The sequence below is a fragment of the Schistocerca serialis genome, chromosome 2 (genome assembly GCF_023864345.2).
Source record: "Schistocerca serialis cubense isolate TAMUIC-IGC-003099 chromosome 2, iqSchSeri2.2, whole genome shotgun sequence".
Taxonomy (NCBI): Eukaryota; Metazoa; Arthropoda; class Insecta; order Orthoptera; family Acrididae; genus Schistocerca; species Schistocerca serialis.
Window position 1 is genome coordinate 103,969,538 of NC_064639.1, and position 20,450 is coordinate 103,989,987.

General features: G+C 44.3%; 1 protein-coding gene across 1 annotated transcript in view; it reads right to left on the reverse strand.

Annotated features, from left to right (window-relative positions):
- LOC126455758 (homeobox protein aristaless-like) overlaps positions 1-20,450 on the reverse strand; it is a 961,462-nt gene that overhangs the window by 261,947 nt on the left and 679,065 nt on the right. The window contains exon 3 of the mRNA XM_050091524.1: positions 7,002-7,437. Within this exon, the coding sequence (XP_049947481.1) occupies positions 7,002-7,437 (436 nt within the window). The remainder of the gene's footprint in view (positions 1-7,001; positions 7,438-20,450) is intronic.

Genomic DNA, 20,450 nt, shown 5'->3' on the forward strand with positions numbered 1-20,450 from the left:
TCAGAATCTCTGTATTTTTGCCATATGATTACATTAAATTCCCCACTCTTTCTGTGTTGCATTGCAATGTGTCCGGACACTTGGATTAACGAAAGAAGGTCTTGTCGATGTCAGTCTTGTTAAAGTTGAACCCTTATCTCAGACGGCAAGAATTAAAAAAGAAGTCTGCACGACCGAAGGAATGATTACAGTAATCTTCTGAAGTGATTTAGTGAAATCATGAAACACCAGCAGAGCGCAGACTTACGTGGACTGAAATTTGCTCCTGTCGAAAACACCTGAGTTGCCTTTAAACACTGTAGCATCTTCTCGTCGGCTTGTAACTGTTACATTATATGACTACAAAATAATATTCGCGTACTACAGCTAGGAAAGTTGGTAGTGGTTGAATAACGCGTTTTTAATTAACTTCCCAGATTAAAAGCGTAAGTCTGCAGCTGTAATAACAGCCAGAAGTTGATTTAAGCAGGAGTATTAATGCCACGAATACTTACAAATGCGTAAGTACACCGTGTAAATTTTCGACTCCTGACAGCCAGAGTGAATGCGAACATACCTTTTCTGACATGATGCAGCGCAGAACGTCATAAAAGTCAAGCAATTCAGGAGTCGTTCAAGTTTCCACTATCATGCTGTTTCCGCCACCATCGGTCAAGAAGTTCGAGAACTGTGTTGATCTTTTCTTAGTACGGTTTTGAAAATGATGTTGGTGACATAAACCGTGAGTGAAATGAAATCCCAAATGGGCTGAATGAAATAAAAGATGCACCAATAACAATGGGGTAATATATATCAGTTCGTTGGAATGATTTCTGTGCAGTCCTTAAGTAACTACTGCACACCGACCAGCGCAGTGCCGCAAAATGGCATCAAGAAGGCTCTGACCCGTGCGGCAGTGGAAAGAGCGAGCAGCGCCACACCCCCAGGAAGACAAGAGTTCAGCGCCCCCCGTCGGCACTGATTTAACCATCCGCTCATCGCTGGTCGGCCGAGTTCGGTCGCAGTCTTCGAGAACAACAGTACGTTACTTAGCCCGCGTTCTGCGAGTAGAAATAGAGACTAATGTACTTGCAAGTAGGAGGCAAAGGCAGCTGCTTTATTAAGATAAGTTATGTTTATTTTATTTTTATAGAAATGAAGTGTCCCTATAATTAGAAAGTGTCTTGTACAGATGATTTTGGATTCCTGATACCGGCCATCGCAACTTCTCCCCTTCCTTGTTTGTGTCAGTGCTCACGCCTACCGTAGCCAACACGACGGTTTTGTTCGAATTCGTGGGATATGTGTCATTACAGCGGCATCAGGTGGAAATTCCTTTATTCTGGTTGCATCAATTCAGTCAATTTTTGTTTACGCAGGGAACTAAGTGGGTTTCGTCTATAAAACTACGTAACTTTTATGAGAGAAGGTTGTACTTATGAGATCAGAAGGACGAGTTTTACTAAGACAGCAGATGAAAGGTAAAGCCGTTACAAGGAGATGTGGATACCACGCAAGGAAGGGGTATTTCAGGGATGACAAAGAATCGCAATCCCCTTTAAGTTAACATCCTTGTGTTCTACGTATTTTACATTCATGAAATATGATGTGTCACCTACAATACAAAATACTCTAAATTCCTGCGCTGAAAAGATGGAAGCTTTTGGATTAACAGTTCTTTTCTTCAAATGGCAAATGGAATCAGCCAAAACAAATACATTTTGCCTCCTGTTTCATGAGACGCCCAGCATCAAAGTTTCTTGGTAAAAACTGCTTTCAAAAGTCGATTTATTTGTCTATTCGATACATCGTTATCAAATTAGTCAAGTACGACATTCGATTCAACAGTACGTATCAGAAAGACAGCAAATCATGAAGGATACCCAATGCAGCACAGCGATGAGTAAATTGATAGACTGCTTTTCAACAATAAAACCATTAGAATGAATGTCTCTAACCGCAGAAAGATCTTTCATAGTGCTAAAGGAACTTTCACTGACCCCACCTGCAGCCTTTCCCGCGGATGTTAGGCAATACACACTGCATACGAGCGCCGCCGAATGCCTACACCCTGCTGCCTGTCAGGTGCATAACAAGTCTTAAACGACTCCCAGCGTAGTCAAGAAGCGTCAATCAACATTTTGTCTCGAATAACAGTCGTTCTCCATAACGTCATCCATTAGCCCTAGACATTTGACGCAAAGGCTCTGAGATTAGTATACATTATAAAAGTAAGTTCACAATGTGAGTGCTGCTAAAACTGTTAAACGAGTCTCGGTACGATCAAGGGAGTTACATGGTGTGGAAGCCCTTTACCCCCATCCATGAAGAAGATTCCTGTTTTTACCTGAAGGGCTTTCTTTTAAAAGTGTAAGGGCTGGAAGTATCGCCCTCTAGAAATTTCTAGAGCATTCCAGAACGTTTGAGAGTATTCGAGAACATTCCAGAAGATTCGAGAGTATTCGAGAGCATTCGACAACATTCCAAAATGTTCTGGAATGTTCCACAGTGATTCGTAATGTTCTGGAATATTTGAAAATAGTCTGAAATATTCGTGAAGATTCCATAATGTTCGGCAACGTCCCGAAACATTGCAGATCATTGTGGGACATTCCAGAACACTTTTGAATGTTATGGAATGTTCTGGCACATTGTGGACCATTCGAAGCTTTTTTAGTATGTTCTGTAATTCGCCACATTGGGGCTATCCATTGGTATGGATATATAAAGCAAGACCCCTCGGGGGGTTTGCACGTCTTTTTCATATTAGTGACACAGGGAGGAACCGAAAAAGTAGTGCAGTGAATGAAGTGTGAGCAGGAAATCTTGCCAGTTCTGAAGCAAAACGCCGAAAACAAAAATAACCGCAAAAAAAAAAACGGAACAGACGAAGAGCACCAAAAACGTTCACGTTCTCTGCGAACAAGAATGACCACCGTGAGAAGCAGAGAAACCGAAAAACAAGGAAGTGAACGGAGTGAAGTATCGAGAATTGGGACACAGTCTTCTATTAAAAGACTGCGAACTCAAGCCGGCCATGAAAATGTCACCCAGGACTAATGGAAATGACAACCAGTGGGAATTAACACTCTAGCAAGCCTCACTCAGAGCCTCAGCTAAACGATTGAGAGACTTATTCACCATAATTCTAACAACGTCTAACCTATCGAATCGAAAACAGCTATGTGACTCTTTCAAAGAGAGTATGAGTGATGACACACTGTACCAAATCCGACAGGCTCATCCTGAACTGACCATCGAATTCAATATCTTCAATGAAGAATTCATTCGACTAGTAGATAAATGTTTAGCAATAAACAACCAAACCTTAGTACAACTTCGGATGCAAATACCACGAAAAGATTCAGTGGGCTAAAATTCTAAATTGCAAAGTAAAAAAGCTGCAACATAAACGATCTACTCCAATGCATTGCTCACAACAAACCACTCCTTAATGATAATCAAAAGGAAATTTCCACTGTATCTTGCACCGGATCGGGAAAGACGCTGACGGAATTATTTACTTCGACGCACCAGGCGTCACTGGGAAAACGTTTCTAATAAATCTATTGCCGGCGGAAATACGAGCTAAGCAACACATCGCTCTTGCACTGGCATCATCAAGCATCGCAGCCACACTTGTGGAAGGAGAACGAACTGCCCATTCCGCCCTACAACTGCCGTTGAATATGGCGGAAGGACAATTCCCGGTAGGTAAAATCTAAGAGCGTATGGAGGGGATGAACTTTTAAAGCAAGCTAAAATTATCTTCTGGGACGAATGCACAGTCGCACATACAAAAATCACTCGAAATCATGTTCAGAACATTGAAAGAGTTGCGAGGAATATCTGAAGTGATGAGAGGAACTCTCAGGAGATTTTCGACAAACACTTCCAGTTATCCCTAGGTCAACACCAGTAGAAGAGATCAAAGCGTGCTTAAAAAAAATCATCTCTGGGCACACATAAAAATACTGCGATTAACAAAAAATGTAAAAGCTGAACTGTCGAAAGATGAAACAACACTATATTTGGCTCAACAATTTTACAAATGTGCGAAGGCACATATCCTACTTTTAGACGACCGGTCTCATTAAACTCAACAGTGATTTCCGCAACATAGCCACGACTGGAAACGAAGTCATATACGGAAAATTCATGATCTATAAAGATAAAGTCTCAAAAATCAAGAATTATTCTTCCTATAACCGTAATAATTTCAACAATAGGATTGATTTCAACATCGGCAACCAAAGTTATCGAAACATTTTTCACAAATATAGCAATCCGTAGCGGCTATTTGAAAGACTAATTTTTCAAACCAAAAATAATATTGTCGACGACATCAAATTTAATATTCAAAAGAAAATTACCAGTGAAGAGAGAATATACAAATAGATCAACACGGTGGTAAACGTTGAAGAAAGTGTGAACTTCCCTACAGAATTTCTAAACTGTTTGCAAGTAGCAGGAATACCATTACAGTGCCTTCGACTTAAAATTGGAAGTCCGATCACACTACTCAGAAACCTCAACTCAGCGCAACTATGTAATGGAGCAAGGATCAACATCAAACAGCTGTCGAATAAAATTGTCGAAGCCGAACTTATGATTGGAATGTACAAAAGGAAACACACTGTTTATCCCCAGTTTATCACTGATCTCTACTGAGTGCCATTCCAGTTTAAAAGACTGCAATTTCCAATGAAATTAGTCTACAGTTTCACAATTAACAAAGAGCAAGGACAAACTTTAAAATATTGCGGCATCAAGCACAAAGACTACTGCTTCTCTGACGGTCAACTATACTTAGCTTCCTTTCGAGTAAGAAATTCGAAACATTTGTACGTATACACCCCTGATAACAAAATGAAAAATGTTGTTTATAAAGAAGTATTGTAAATAGTTAGAAGATGGTTCAAAAATGGCTCTGAGCACTATGGGATTTAACATCTGAGGTCATCAGTCCCCTATAACTTAGAACTACTTAAACCTAACTAACCTAAGGACATCACACACATCCATGCCCGAGGCAGGATTCGAACCTGCGACCGTAGTAGTCACGCGGTTCCGGACTGACGCGCCTAGAACCGCACGGCCACCGCGGCCAGCAGTTAGAATATGTTTTCAATAATTTTTTTACCCTTTATGCTTTAACAAGTATTGTAAATAGCTAGAATATGTTTTCAGTAACAATTTTTTTTACCTCTTATGCTTTGAGGTTTATCCTTTTATTCCAGCTACAACACAATCTCATGTCAACTCCCTGAGCGAAGCCAGTTACCCCAGCTACTACTCTATATAACAGATAGACAGTGCAGAGTAGGGTGGCACATGAGAGAATGCAATACGAACAAGACAGATGCGGCAAAGAAACATTTTCTGACATGATAGAGAACACTGTGAGGAGAAACAGATCGACATTCTCCATTGACATTGGGCGTCACGTGATGCACGTGATGAGCACTTTATAAAATCGTAGTTATTAATAGCTGCGAAAACATCAAATGCAAGTGATAATTCACAGGAGACACATACGGTAGCAGACGCGAATCGAAGGACGAGGGGAAGGGGTAATGAGGACCACGCGCGCGCCACGCCCCACCCCGCTCAATTTATTAAAAGTGCTCGGAACTCTTCTAACCTTCAAAGGCGGTTTTATCGAGATTTTCGATAAATTGTGTCGTCCTCCTTAGTAAAATGGCTTTCAAATCCTGTAAGTATGAAGAAAATCGCAGAGGGCCAGCCGACAAGTCTCCTTGTCACTTGGAAAGCGCTGGATTTATTTAGAAGACAGTGATGCTACAATGAGGTGACGAAAGTCATGGGTCGGCGGTAGTATCGCTTACACGAGGTATAACAACTGTCGTTTGTACTCAGGTGATTCATGTGAAAAGGGATAAGACTTGACTGTGGCCACACAATGGGAATTAACAGACTTTGAACGCGGAATGGTAGTTGGAGCTAAACGCAGGCGACATTCCATTTTCGAAATCGTTAGGGAACTGAATATTCCGAGATCCACGGTGTCAAGAGTAATGTGCCGAGAATCCGAATTTTAGGCATTACCTCTCACGACTGACAACGCAATAGTCTACGGCCTTCACTTAACGACCGAGAACAGTGGCACCTGCATAGAGCTGTCAGTGGTGACAGACAAGCAACAGTGCGTGAAATAACAGCATAAATCAATGTGGGACGTCCGACGAACGTATTCGTCAGGACAGTGCGGAGAAATTTGACGTTAATGGGCTATGGCAGCAGAAGACCGACGCGAGTGCCTTTGCTAACAGCACAACGTTGCCTGCAGAGCCTCTCCAGGGTTCGTGACTATGCCTGTTGGGCCCTAGACAATTGGAAAACCGTGGTATGGTCAGACGAGTCCCGACTTCAGTTGGTATGAGCTGACATTAGGGTTCGAGTGTGACGCAGAACCCACGGAGCCATGAACCCAAGTTGTCAACAAGACACTGTGCAAGCTGTTCGTGGTTCCATAATGGTGTGGGCTGTGTATACTGCAATGGACTGGGTTTTCTGATAACGTTCGGCTGCTTCGAGATGATTTTCAGCCATTCATGTAATCATGTCCCTAAACTACGATAGAATTTTTAGGGATGACAGTGCTCCATGTCACCAGACTACAGTTTTTTATGATTGGTTTGAGGAACATTCTGGGCAGCTCGGACGAATCATATGGCCACCCAGAACACCCGACATGAATGCCATCGAGCATTTATGGGACCTAATCGATAGGTCAGATCGTGCATAAAAACCACCACCGGCAACACTTTCGCAAGTATGGACGTCTGCAGAAGCAATGTGGCTGTTTTCCTGCAGGGGAGTTCCAACGACTTGTTGAGCCCATGCCAAGTCAAGTTATTCCACAAATACGGCCAAAAAAAGGTACGGCACGATATTAGGAGGTATCCCATGACTTTTGTCACCTCAGTGTACCTGGCCTCTGAGTGGGAGACAAGGAAACGTACAGTGAGAAGCTGCCACGAAACTACTGTGTCGCTTACCTCGTGAAGACGTCGGGGTAGTGCGTCCTGGAGAACGCCTTCTCCAGCTCCTCCAGCTGGAATGACGTGAAGGTGGTGCGGTAGCGGCGCTGCTTGCGCTTCGGCGCCAGCTCGTCGATCTCCACGTCGCTGCAGCCTCCACCCCCGCCGCCGCCTCCGCTACCGCCCCCGTCGTGGTCGACGGCCGGGGCAGGGCTCTCTGAGGCCGGCGCCGTAGCGGTGGGCATCCGGGGCTGCGGGGGCGGAGACTCGGGCTGTGCGGCGGCGCGCTCGCCCGCGGATTCAGCCCCCGCTGCCGCCCCCGCCGCCGCCTCCGGCTGGCGGTGCGCCGCGGACTGCCCGTCCGGGTCAGCGCGCGCCGGGCTGCTGTCCTCTGCCAGCACGCCCATCGGCTCCGTGTCGGCGTCCGCGTCTACTCGTCCAGGGGGCGCACGTCCTGCACAGAGCGAGAACAACGAGTTAGCGACGCCTGGTGCGTAGCATCTACACAGAAGACGCTGGCTGACTTTGCCGTACTGCAGTAACCGGCGCAGAGACAAGATCGCTGAGGAAATGGAAAACTTTAACGTAACTCACAGTACTACACTTACCGTACATGCATTCATGGATGAGACAGGAACTACAATTAAGAAAACCGGGCAACTGCGACCAGGACTCGACCTCTGAAGGTTCGCTCTAAGTTAATAATGTATATAGATAGTTCATCTGCCCCATGAAGCAAGAATATCGATGATTTCTGTCCGTTACCGATATTGATGCTGGCAAAATAACGGTACTGGGAATTCAAAGGCTCTCGAGAATGTTTTAATTGTGAGTTTAAATTTCTTGCATAATTTCACATTCACTATTATAACTTTATTTATCTTATTAATTTTAGAGTCATATTAATATCACGTGCTGAGTGGCAGTTGCAGATGCGTTGACTTCGTCTGCTCTTGTCCCTGTAGCTATTACTGATAAGATTTTACGGTGGTCTCCAGGGAAGAAAGCGGTACAGCCAGCCATAGGCATATTATTGTTACCCAAATGTCGAACTGTTCTATGGAATGCTTCATTGGATATTTTACGGGGTAATGGAACCTCCTCCCAAACAAAGAGACTGCAATCCTGTATCAACTTCCAGTGTTACTTCGGTCTGAAATATTACAAATGCTGTTTGTGTCACAGGCATAGACCGTCAGGAAATGCATGTATGTGGAATGAGCAGCTCGTAAAGGAACAGCGATGTTAGCACCAGCGTGGCGCCGTAGTCGGCCGTCCTTACGCCTGTTACCACTAGATGGCAACGGCATCGTATTCACAGCGGCAACCAATTTCACCTCATCGTAGTTCAGCCAATTAACACACAAACATTTGCAACTTACACGCATGAACCTTCCTCATGAATCACTGTACCTATTACTCTAAACTAGATCAAAATCACTGCAGTGTTTCCTGATATTTTGACGAATAAGGAATGCAAAGTAAGTATGCAAGGTAATAATAATATTCTTTTACCTGACATAATTAAAAGTTAATAACTTCTCGATCTTTTATTTACTTGCACTGTGAAATCTTACTTCTAGTAAAGTTTCATGACTCTAGATCGCCTAGGTATCCTATAGTTTTTGATGAGTAAGTTTGTATCAAAATTGACCTATCTTTTGACTGCAATCATTTAGGTGTTTAAGTTTTTACATCACCAAGGCACCTCCGACCTTAGAATGTGACATAAATTTCAATTTATACCTGTACCTGTTCCTGAGGAAAATGGGTCTTAGTTGCACAGACATGCAGACGGATGGACAACAAAATGAGCCTACAAGGATTCCGCTTTTACCAACTGAGGTACTGAACCCTAAAAAGGAATGTCTTTGCCATAGTTGGCTGGGAGACCCGGAAAGGCAAGTTCAGCCATGTAAATGGAAAGCTTTTTTTCTACCCTTCACTAAGTACTTTGATCTGTGTGTGTAAATTTATCAGGCAAATTTAGGAGACTCTAATGCATTTGCTTGTGGTGTGGTGTCATATTCGCCTTGAAAGATGACGTTAAGAAAAGGCAGAAGATGAAACCTGGTGCCGGCAAATGGCCTACTCCTCTCAATTTGCACCAAGGGGGTTGACGTCTCGCTCGGACAGACGGATCACCATCACCACAGTGTCACGTGTCCTCACCAGATGACACACAGCGGAGAGGTCTCGGATTTCATCCAGGACTTTGGCGCTAAGACTGGTGATCAGCGACTTCACGCCGCCATCCGATTTCCTTTTGCCATAAACGCGAAGGGAAGGCAGGCAACAGCACATGACATACCCAGGGGGATACTCATCCCACTACTGGCCACGACCGGCGCTACTTAACTTCGGCGATCTACCGAAAATCGGTGCATTTAACGATGCACGGCCGTTGGCAGAAACTGCAAGTGAAGATAGCAGACTCCGTTTGCAAATGTCTCTTAACAAAGCAAAACCCAGGAATATTGGTCCAGTTTAATGCTCACACCAGTGCAAAGATTAACGACATGAATATGAGTGTCAGTGATGTTGAGAAACACCTGAAATTGCTAGAACTGAACAAATCCCCAGGCCCCGGTAGAATCCCTGTCCGATTCTACACCGCATTTTCAACTGATTTTATTGTAGATCCCTTAGTTAGTAATTCGAAGAAAGGAGAGGATCGCATCCGTCTGTAGGAAGTGTGGAGGAAGTGATCCTCAAAGCTACCGTCCAATATCCTTGACATGCGATTGTTGTGATATCCTAAATGTATTGGTTTTTATGGTATCTATCCTAAAGGGAGAAAAGTTATACTGAAAAGTACTCTGGTGAAGTATTTACTACACAAAACGACAGAGTTCCACTTACAAACGAGGGACAATATACTGAAATCTGCTATGATTGTTCAATTAAAATAACTTTTGTTTTAAGTAACGGCACACATCCTTGCTACGGATGCGTCGCGTGAGGCTCCTTAAAATGCTACAAGTAAAGTTTTTACGTGATCTACCGAAATGTTAAACATCTCAGGGTATCTTTGATAAACATATACACGAGAAAACACTATTATTCGTGGGTGTCGCCTGGTGAAATATTGTTGTCTCTTCGTAAGAAAACGTAAATGGTAATAGATCACCGTTAAGCAGCCCATTTGAATAATTGCTATGATAGTCCACAAATTACGATAAATATTGCAAATGCCTGAAAGTTACTAACATATTCATATAAGGCCGATCAAACATAAATTAAGAATACACTCTCAGGCGTGAACGCCTGAGAGAAGCTGTGGAAATATTAAAAGAAATGTCCCGGTCGGTAATGGCGGCCAACAATGAACTTTATTGGCGCGATCTTTCCGCGCTGCTGCTGTGGTCACTGAAAATCATAAAAGTTACTACTTCCTGTTTGGGAAAGGACTGCCCGCTTAAATGAAACCGTAATAACTCTCTCTATAACATATTTTAACAATTATTAAATTATTACAGACTTACAATGTTCAATGGCTGACCGTTGTGTGCATTCCAGAACAAGATAAACCTAATAGTGAATTCTTTGTCCTTGTATACTGATTAACAAATAAAATCTTTTCATTCTAATTCCAGAGAACAAAGAGCTTCTTTATTATTATACAATTTCTATGCCGATCTAATCGACATTACTGTAAATTAATTTTAGTTCCTTAGTTTTAGTTCCTTCCTTCTTTGCGTGCGCCTCTATTTAAAGTCTTTGCGTGTAGTCAAAAATGTTTCAATATATGAAAGCCTCACTTTATTTAATGTCATCATCAGGTATCGGTACAACATTCTAAGCTCAAATCTAACGACGTATCACCAACAGAATTACTTCCTCCATGGTAGTCAGTATGGATTCCGAAAATATCGACCATGTGAAACTGAGCGCGAGCTTTTCTCACATGACACCCTGAAAGCCATGGAAAAAGCTAGTCATGTAGCTGCTGGCTTTCTTGACTTCCAAAAAACATCTAGCTCAGTACTACATCTACGCTTACCAACGAAAGTACGGGTGTATGGTGTATCAAGCCAAGTCTGTGACTGGACTGAAGATACGATATCCTGGTAGGGAGGATGCAGTATGCTGCCTTAGATGGAGCATCATCGACAGATGTAAAGGTAAGTAAAAGTGTGAGGCAAGGAAGTGTGTTGGAATCCTTTCTGTTCATGCTGTATATTGATGAGCTTGCAGAAAGTATTAATAAATGAAATGCCGTGTGGCTAGGACCTCCCGTCGGATAGACCGTTCACCTGGTGGAAATCTTTCGAGTTGACACCACTTCGGCGACTTGCCTGTCGAAGTATTAATAATAGCCTTAATAAGAACTTCAGACCATTTCACAGATGTTCAAGTTTTCTATGCTGCACAGTTTGTAAAAGGCTCCACAGACATTCATTCAGATCTTGATTCAATTTCAAAAAGCTGTAAAGAATGGAAACTTGCTTTCAACGTAAATTTTTGCGCTTCTCAAAATTACAAAAATGTAATATCATGTGACTACAACGTCAGTGAGTCACCGTTTAAACAGAACAATTCATACCGGGGTGTAACAGTTTGTAGGGATTTGAAATCGAACGATCATGTAGGCTCAGTCGATGGCGGAGTGCTGTGTATTGCAAGAATACTAGGGAAAAGGAGGTTGCTTACAAAACACAAGTGTGACTCATCCTTTAGGACATTGCTCAAGTGTGTGGGATCCGTACAAAAGAGGACAAACGGGGGATATTAAAATGATGCAAAGAAGGGTAGCACGAATAGTCACAGGTTTGTCTGATCCATGGGAAAGCGTCATGAAGATGCTGAAAGAACTTAAATGATGAAGGTTTGACTGCAGACGCAAACCATCCCGTGGAAGCCTACATACTAAGTTCTAGAGCGAACATTAAGTGATGAAACTTGGCATTACTACAGTTGCCAACATGTTGACAAGATTAGATTAACCACATTGCAAACAGAGGCATTTAACCAATAATTCCTCAACTCTTCATACGTGAATGGAACCGGGAAAATCCTCAATAACTGGTAAATATAAAGTTATTGTATAAATTGCAAATTTGTTTTTAAATCCTGGTTTTGTAAGCAAACAACATTTTTAAACTTCGTGACTGACAAGGAAGAACGCATCTGATGGAACGTTAGTTTTAATCATCTTTCGCACGATTGTATTACATACCTAATGCTGCTCCACTGCGATGTTCTTCATAAACGTCTTTTTGAAAAATCGAGTCTCAAGGTTATATGAGCCTGCTGAATAGTATACGAGGGCACCAGACATTCAGCAGCAGTTAGCGCAACCGGCTAAGCTGCCAGATTACAAATCCGCCAGTACGCCTATGCTCGAATGTATGTCTCGCATAAATTGCAAGATACGGTTAGCGAGTCTGCAAACGAACGTATTTAAAGCTTCTGTATTAACAGGTTATTTCAATGCGGCCAATAATTCAGCAAATGTCGATGTTGAAATTCAATACTTTCTCGTTAGGGTACCGGAAAAGAGTCTCATAAACACAGGATCAACCAAAGCAAAACAAGATCAGCGATGTGCATCTTTATGTTTTAATGGCTCCATTAAATTTCGGATGCGTAACAGAATAAATTTAGCTTCTATGTGCATCTTCATGTTTCAGTGGCTCAGTGACTGTTCCATTAAATTTCGGTTGCGTAGCCGAATAAATTCAGCTTCTTCTTCTAATATTTGAATGGTATATCGTTCAGCCATCTTGAGAATGAGCCGAATGACTGACGAGACAACACTCGCTCCGGCCGCCCAGCGCCAGAGACGTTGATCGGTAGCAAAGATGTACAATGTATATGAATTATATCTGTGGTTGTCGATGTATCGCTACCAGCAGCACTGTTTTTGTAAGTTTATCACAGAAAGCGCCGGATTCCATGACTTACCCAAACTGAACCGCTATCTGTGATAAATTTGCCGGCCGCGGTGACCGTGCGGTTCTGGCGCTGCAGTCGGGAACCGCGGGACTGCTACGGTCGCAGGTTCGAATCCTGCCTCGGGCATGGGTGTGTGTGATGTCCTTAGGTTAGTTAGGTTTAAGTAGTTTAAGTTCTAGGGGACTTACGACCTAAGATGTTGTGTCCCATAGTGCTCAGAGCCATTTGAACCATTTTTGTGATAAATTCGTCGTCAAGCGAATTTCAATTGCCTCTTTCAGCACCGAATCTCAGAAACATGAAAGATGAAGTAGACCCTAAAATTTCGACATTTTCGTAGAACATAGGGTGACCAGTATCAATACAGTGCTCTGTAACAGTGTATTTATTTGGCTTTAAGAGCCGGCTGTACCTGCAGTGTTCCATAAATCTTTCATGGACTGTACGAATCGTCTGTCCGAGCTATGACAGGCCACATTCGCAGGGGATCTTGTAAACCACAGACTTCCGGAACATCAAATAATGTTTAATGCAACTGAAGAGTGCTGCTGACCTCGATGGATGACGAAAAATCACTTTTACTTTGTACTTGCTGAGGATTTGTCCTATTTTTTTACGATAAGCTTCCCAGGCATGGCACGAAAGTCACGCATTTAAATATTTCTGTGTCTTTTTCTGCAATGCTTATGTGATGTCACCACACTTGCCAGGTGGTAGCCTCTAAATCGGCCGCGGTCCGGTAGTATACGTCGGACCCGCGTGTCGCCACTGTCAGTGATTGCAGACCGAGCGCCGCTACACGGCAGGTCTAGAGAGACTTCCTAGCACTCGCCCCAGTTGTACAGCCGACTTTGCTAGCGATGGTTCACTGACAAATTACGCTCTCATTTGCCGAGACGATAGTTAGCATAGCCTTCAGCTACGTCATTTGCTACGACCTAGCAAGGCGCCATTGTCAATTGCTATTTATCTTGTGATGCATGTACCGTCAGACCGATGTTCACCAGTTACGGATTAAAGTTAAGTATTCCAACAGCTACGTACTTTATTTGCTTGACTCAAATCCTTTAACTGTTCCAGACCTCACGCCATCCTGCGTGACCTTAAACGCGTGCCTTTCGGCTTCACCTCCTAGTGGCTTGGCTGTCTTGCCAAGTCACAACAGCTTACGCCCTCCTTTGGTTTCATCCGTAGCGCCTTACGTGTATTCTGTGGAGAATACCCGTAGGCTTCAAAACTTTCCCTCCTGCTGACTGCTCTCGTCAGCAATGATGTGTGCCCTGTGGACCATAGTTCTGAGAAACTCATTGTCTGCGATGGACTGTAGCAGCTACACTGATGAGCCAAAACGTTACGTCCACCTGCTTAATAGCCTGCTTGTCCGTCTTTGGCAGGACATACATAACTGATTCTGCGTATCAGGAATTCGACAGTTTGTTGTTAGGTTTGTGGAGGTATGTGGCATTATATGTCTACGCACAGGTCATGTAATTCGCGTAAATAACGGACCGCTGATTTGCGTGCGCGGTGATGGCGGCCGTTAGCGTCCCAGATGCGTCCCATAGGATTGACATCAGGCGAATATGATCGCCGAGACATCAATGTGTGTTCACTACAATGCTCCTCAAACAACTGGCTTCGAGACACGGACACTTACACTGCTGAAAGATGGCTTCGCCGTCGGAAAAGACATCAAGCATGAAGGGATGCAGTTTGTTCGAAGCTGTCAGCGTGTCTTCGGTTACTATCACAGGTTCTGTGCAAGCGCAGGAGAGTGTCTCCCATAGCATAATACTGCTCACAACAGCTTCAGTCCGTGGCGCGCTGTGCGTTTGGAGCCGCCGTTCACCTCGATGACGGCATTTGTGGAGACGACCATAGACCTAGTGTGGCAAAAGTGTGATTCACCCGCAGAGCCGACACGTTTCCATTGATTGACGGTCGAATCCCGATGGCCCACTGCAATCGCAGTTGACGATGTCGTTGTCTCAGCATGTGATCACGTAGGGGTGGTCTGCTGCGGAGCACCATGTTCAACAATGTACGATGAAAGGTCTGCTCCGAAACACTTGTGCCTGCACCAGCACTGTGCTCTTTCAGCAGAGACGCCACAGCTCACCATTTATCCTACTTTACAGAGCAGACAAGCCTCCGAACCCCTAGTTCTCTGAAGAGTCGTAGACGTCCACCCATTTAGTGCCTAGTGGTAGTTTCACTGTCCATCCACCTCTTTCCGTAGATGCTCATAAACGTAGCACATGAACATTCGACCAACTTCACCGTTTTCGAGGTACACATTCACAGGCTCTGCGTAGTAATAATCTTCCCGTTGTCAAAGTCGCTTTTCTCAATGGATTTCTCAATTTTCAGCCCACTCCGCTTACGCACTTTCGTTACGTCCCTCAACGCTATTAGGCGGCATCCAATGTCGCGCTGGGCAGTGGCCATAGTGTTCTGGCTGATCAGCGTATGCGCAGGGAAATATAAACCTGTATCCGTTAGTTTCCGAAATATTGCATGTCCCAAGGTGTTATCAACTTTGCGTCGAAACAAAAAATGCAAAAATGGAAGGCATCAATTTCCATTAAATTCGGCGCTTTCGGTAATAAACTTACACAGACGTCGCGACGGCACAGCTCACAGTGGTGCGCCGATATTCCAGAGGGGATCGACTGTGCAGCTACAGATATAATTCATGCACATTGTACTTCGTTGCCGCCAATAAACGTCTCTGGCACTTGTGTGTCTGTGGCCGCGTGTCCAGTGACACAGTCCGCGAGATCGAAAGAACAGTTTCTGCATAACGGGGAGATTTACTGTTGAAATTTCGAAAGAGCGCGTTTCGGGAAGGGTCGGATAATATGTTACTTCCACACGTACGTCTCGTGTAATGACCATAAGGAGACAATTCCAGGAATTAGAAGCAATGCAGAGACTCACGGACAATTATTCTTCCCACGCGCTATTCGCGAGTGGATTTCGGTTGGAGGGCTCAGTTGATGGTACAAGAAAAAAAAAAAAAAAAAAAACGTGTTTTGTGAGGAAATTACGAGGTGCGACAATAAACGTTTTAGTCAAGTTTAGTGTTGTCTCCTTGAAAGTAGCTCCCTTCTGATTGCACACACTTTTTACAACGTTTCTGCCACTGATGGTAACATTTCTGCAACTCATCTTCTGTAATATCCTCCAAGACCCTCGTCACAGCTTTATCGACATCTTGTGTTGTTCGAAAATGGTGTCCCTTGACCGCCGTTTTGACTCTTGGAAATAGAAAAAAAGTTACACGGAGCGATATCTGGTGAATAAGGTGGCTGTGGTAGTACTGAAATTTGTTTTGCGGTTAAAAATTGCTGTACTGACAGAGCAGTATGGGATGGCACATCATCGTGATGCAGAATCCAATTATCAGCAATGTTGGCACGGACACGAAGAACTCTTTTACGAAGTCTTTCTAAAATTTCTTTGTAGTAATATTGGCTAAATGCTTGTCCAGGAGGCACCCACTCTTTATGAACAGTTCCCTTGGGATCAAAGAAGCACGCAAGCATGAATGGTCGTCCACTATGGTCTTCAACATTTGTTCTGCCTACACTAAACATTTTATGTCAACGAAAAACTTGAACTCATGACATAACCTCCTTTCCAAAAGCCTTCTGAAGCTTACCGTAAGTTGTCGTCACTTTTTCACCCAATTTAACGCAAAAAGAAATGGCATAACGATGTACAATATTATGCAGTTCCATTTCCGTGACGAGAGACACAAACAAGTGTTAACTTATTACATCACAGCTCACAACTGAGCAGTTGAATCGACGTGCCACTTGGACTAGAAGCAGCTTATAAACCAAGGTCAAAGATATTGTGCCTATGCAAGCCTGCAGGATTGCCACATCTTGCAAAAAAGAAAATCAGTCTCATTACTTTATTTTCGCAACTCGTATGTATCAGTCTGCCAATAAAGTGTGCGGGAATATTAGCTAACAATAAGTTATTCTTATATTACCTAACAATAAATTATTATTCTTTCTCTGTATCTCTTGTGTATTTCTGAAGTAGTGACGCCTTGTGAAGTATTCGAAACTATGTTTTCCTCCTACTCCTTTATACTCTTCTTTGCACAACTGGCATACCCAGCAGATCTGGCAACCCTGTCAGATTAAATTTTTTTGCTTTTTCATTTATCGCTTCGGGGAAAATAGAGGTGGAGTTGTATATTAATAGCAAGGTATGGTAGAAATTTACCCGCAGGGGACAGCAGGATAACAGCCATAATTGGTTCAAATGGCTCTGAGCACTATGCGACTTAACTTCTGAGGTCATCAGTCGCCTAGAACTTAGAACTAATTAAACCTAACTAACCTAGGGGCATCACACACGTCAATGTCCGAACCAGGATTCGAACCTGCGACCTGCGACCTCGGTTCCAGACTGTAGTGCCTAGAACCGCACGCCCACTCCGGCCGGCACAGCCATAATTAACGTTCATGTTTGACACAGGTCAGATTCCCAACAGAACCGTCGGTATCGGACTCTCCGTAAGGAAAGTGCCCCATTTTGCTATTCTCGCTGGTTACCAAACTACTGAGGAGTCTTTTGGGGAACATTGTCCCACTCCTCTTTCATGATAGTTTTCAGTTCTGGTACGGCTCGGGGAGGGGGTGTTCGTGGAGATACAGGTCTGCCAAGAGCATCCCGGTTATGCTCTATAGGATTTAGGTTCGGGGAGTACGCAGGCCATTCCATACGTTCAGTATTTTCACATTGCAGTGTGTGCGACATCTCAGCGGTCCTGTGTGGGTGGGCGGTGTTGTCCATAAACAGCAAGTTGTGGCCTGCCTCACCCCATGATCAAGAACAATCTCCCTGCAGTACCACTGTGCGTTAACGATCTCTCCAGCGATGATATGCAGTGGTGTTTGGCTATTCTGCATAATCTCTGTCCATACCGCTGCGGCTGGGCCATCCCCCAATGACGTTAATGGATATTCTGTGGTGTATAACGTGTTCCCCTCCCTCTTTCTCTACCAACTGCGGGTCACAATCACTTGCCACAGTGAAACGGGATTCGTCGGAGAACATCACTCTGGACCACTGTTGCTGACCCAAAACATGGTCCTTACACTAACGACAAACTGTTTATCGATGACGATGAGATTTAAGTGGGATGCATTTAACAGGCTTCGTAGCATACAAACCGGCCTGACTTAATCTCCTTGAAATGATTCTGGCAGAGACACATGTACCGGTAGCGGTTGTAACGACTTCAGCGATCTGTCGAGGGGTGAGGTTTCTGCTCCTTTCCTCCACTATGGCTACGTATTACTCCACTTGCAGTGTGGTGGTCCGACTACGACCACAGTCAAACATGCACGTAGAGTTTCCAGTGGCCTGTTTTAATGGCGAGATGACACTTTTGGCCACACCCATTGCTGTTTGGCCACAGTAGCGAAAATTTGATCAGCTTCGACAAATTCACCTGCTTGTCCACGATCGTAAGCACTCAAAAAATGCCTTGCTGATATGTTACCGTTCTACACGGAATGTTGCACTAATCGGTTCCGTAACAACCTTCGTCGTACTCCATGAACTGTCCACTGTTTACGGAGCATTCGCTGCAGCTAACGCGGCACACCCTCTACATTTCTTTTAGCATCATTGGTTTGATATTCTCTACCTATTGTCGGTTGTTCCGTGGCAATTGGCAGTTGACCGTTAGCAAGTGTCAGTTGTTTTTTTTTTTTTTTAGCTATTGTCAAGCGGTTTGGCAAAGTGATCGCAAAGAGAACGCTCGAATTGCGCAAGTGGGCAGGCGACAGTCAATTTAGAGGGCCGTTCCTTTGGAGCAACTTGATGGGATCACCCAGCAATAACAACAGGAGTGCGTTCCTGCCCTGGTGTCACCTTTCTTTTGCAGGAGATCCAATACAGGGCGTTTGTAATTGAAGTCCAGTTTCTCGCGGGGGTCCAGTGTGCGCTGTAGCTGTCGTATGACGGCGAAACTTGGTAGATATGCTAAGGCATTAATGTGGAACCGATTTACGCCGGAATAAAATTAGTTCCACTTTTGGCCATCTGGTGCAAATCTAGCGCTGAACACTGTTTGTACGACGGCATGACACCCAAGCTGTCATTTGACAAGCCGTAACGTGAGTGCAAAGTATGTCAATCGAGAAGAGAGACCGTATGCTATTAATGAAACTGTTTTATGTGAACGGCAGCAATTACAGTGCTGCACTGAGAGAGTACCGCCGACTGAAAAGTCTGAGGAGAGGCCCGATGTCATGAAATGATTTAAGAAAATAATAACGAGCTGAGCTTGGTGTGGCACCTGGAAGAGACGTCCCATCTCGGTGGAACTTATTTAGGAGGTTGCTGTTGCTGTATCTGCCCGTGCTGCGTATACCACGAGTAGTGGTGGTGCCCGTGCAGTGTCGTGAAAATTACATTAAAATTGCTACACCAAGAAGAAATGCAGATGATAAACGGGTATTCATTGAACAAATATATTATACTAGAACTGACATGTGATTACGTTTTCACGCAATTTGGGTGCATAGATCCTGAGCAATCAGTACCCAGAACAACCACCTCTGGCCGTAATAACGGCCTTGATACGCCTGGGCATTCAGTCAAACAGAACTTGGATGGCGTGTACAAGTACAGCTGCCCATGCAGCTTCCACACAATACCACAGTCCATCAAGAGTAGTGACTGGCGTATTGTGACGAGCCAGTTGCTCGGCCACCATTGACCAGACGTTTTCAATTGATGAGAGATCTGGGGAATGTGCTGGCGAGGGCAGAGTCGAACATTTTCTGTAGCCAGAAAGGGCCGTACAGGACCTGCAACATGCGGTCGTGCATTATCCTGCTGAAATGTAGGCTTTCGGATTGATCGAATGAAGGGTAGAGCCACGGGTCGTAACACATCTGAAATGTAACGTCCACTGTTCAAAGTGCAGTCAATGCGAACAAGAGGTGACCGAGACGTGTAATCAATAGCACCCCATACCATTACGCCGGGTGATACGCCAGTATGGCGATGACGAATACACGCTTCCAATGTGCGTTCACCGCGATGTCGCCAAACGCGGATGCGACCATCATGATGCTGTAAACAGAATCTGGATTCATCCGAAAAAATGACGTTTTGCCATTCGTGCACCCAGGTTCGTCGTTGAGTATACCATCGCAGGCGCCCCTGTTTGTAATGCAGCGTCAAGGGTAACCGCAGCCATGGTCTCCGAGCTGATAGTCCATGCTGCTGCAAACGTCGTCGAACTGTTCGTGCAGATGGTTATTGTCTTGCAAACGTCCCCATCTGTTGACTCAGGGATCGAGACGTGGCCGCACGATCCGTTACAGCCATGCGGGTAAGATGCCTGTCATCTCGACTGCTAGTGATACGAGGCGGTTGGGATCCAGAACGGCTTTCCGTATTACCCTCCTGAATCCACCGATTTCATATTCTGCTAACAGTCATTGGATCTAGACCCACGCGAGCAGAATTGTCGCGATACGATAAACCGCAATCGCGATAGGCTACAATCCGACCTTTATCAAAGTCGGA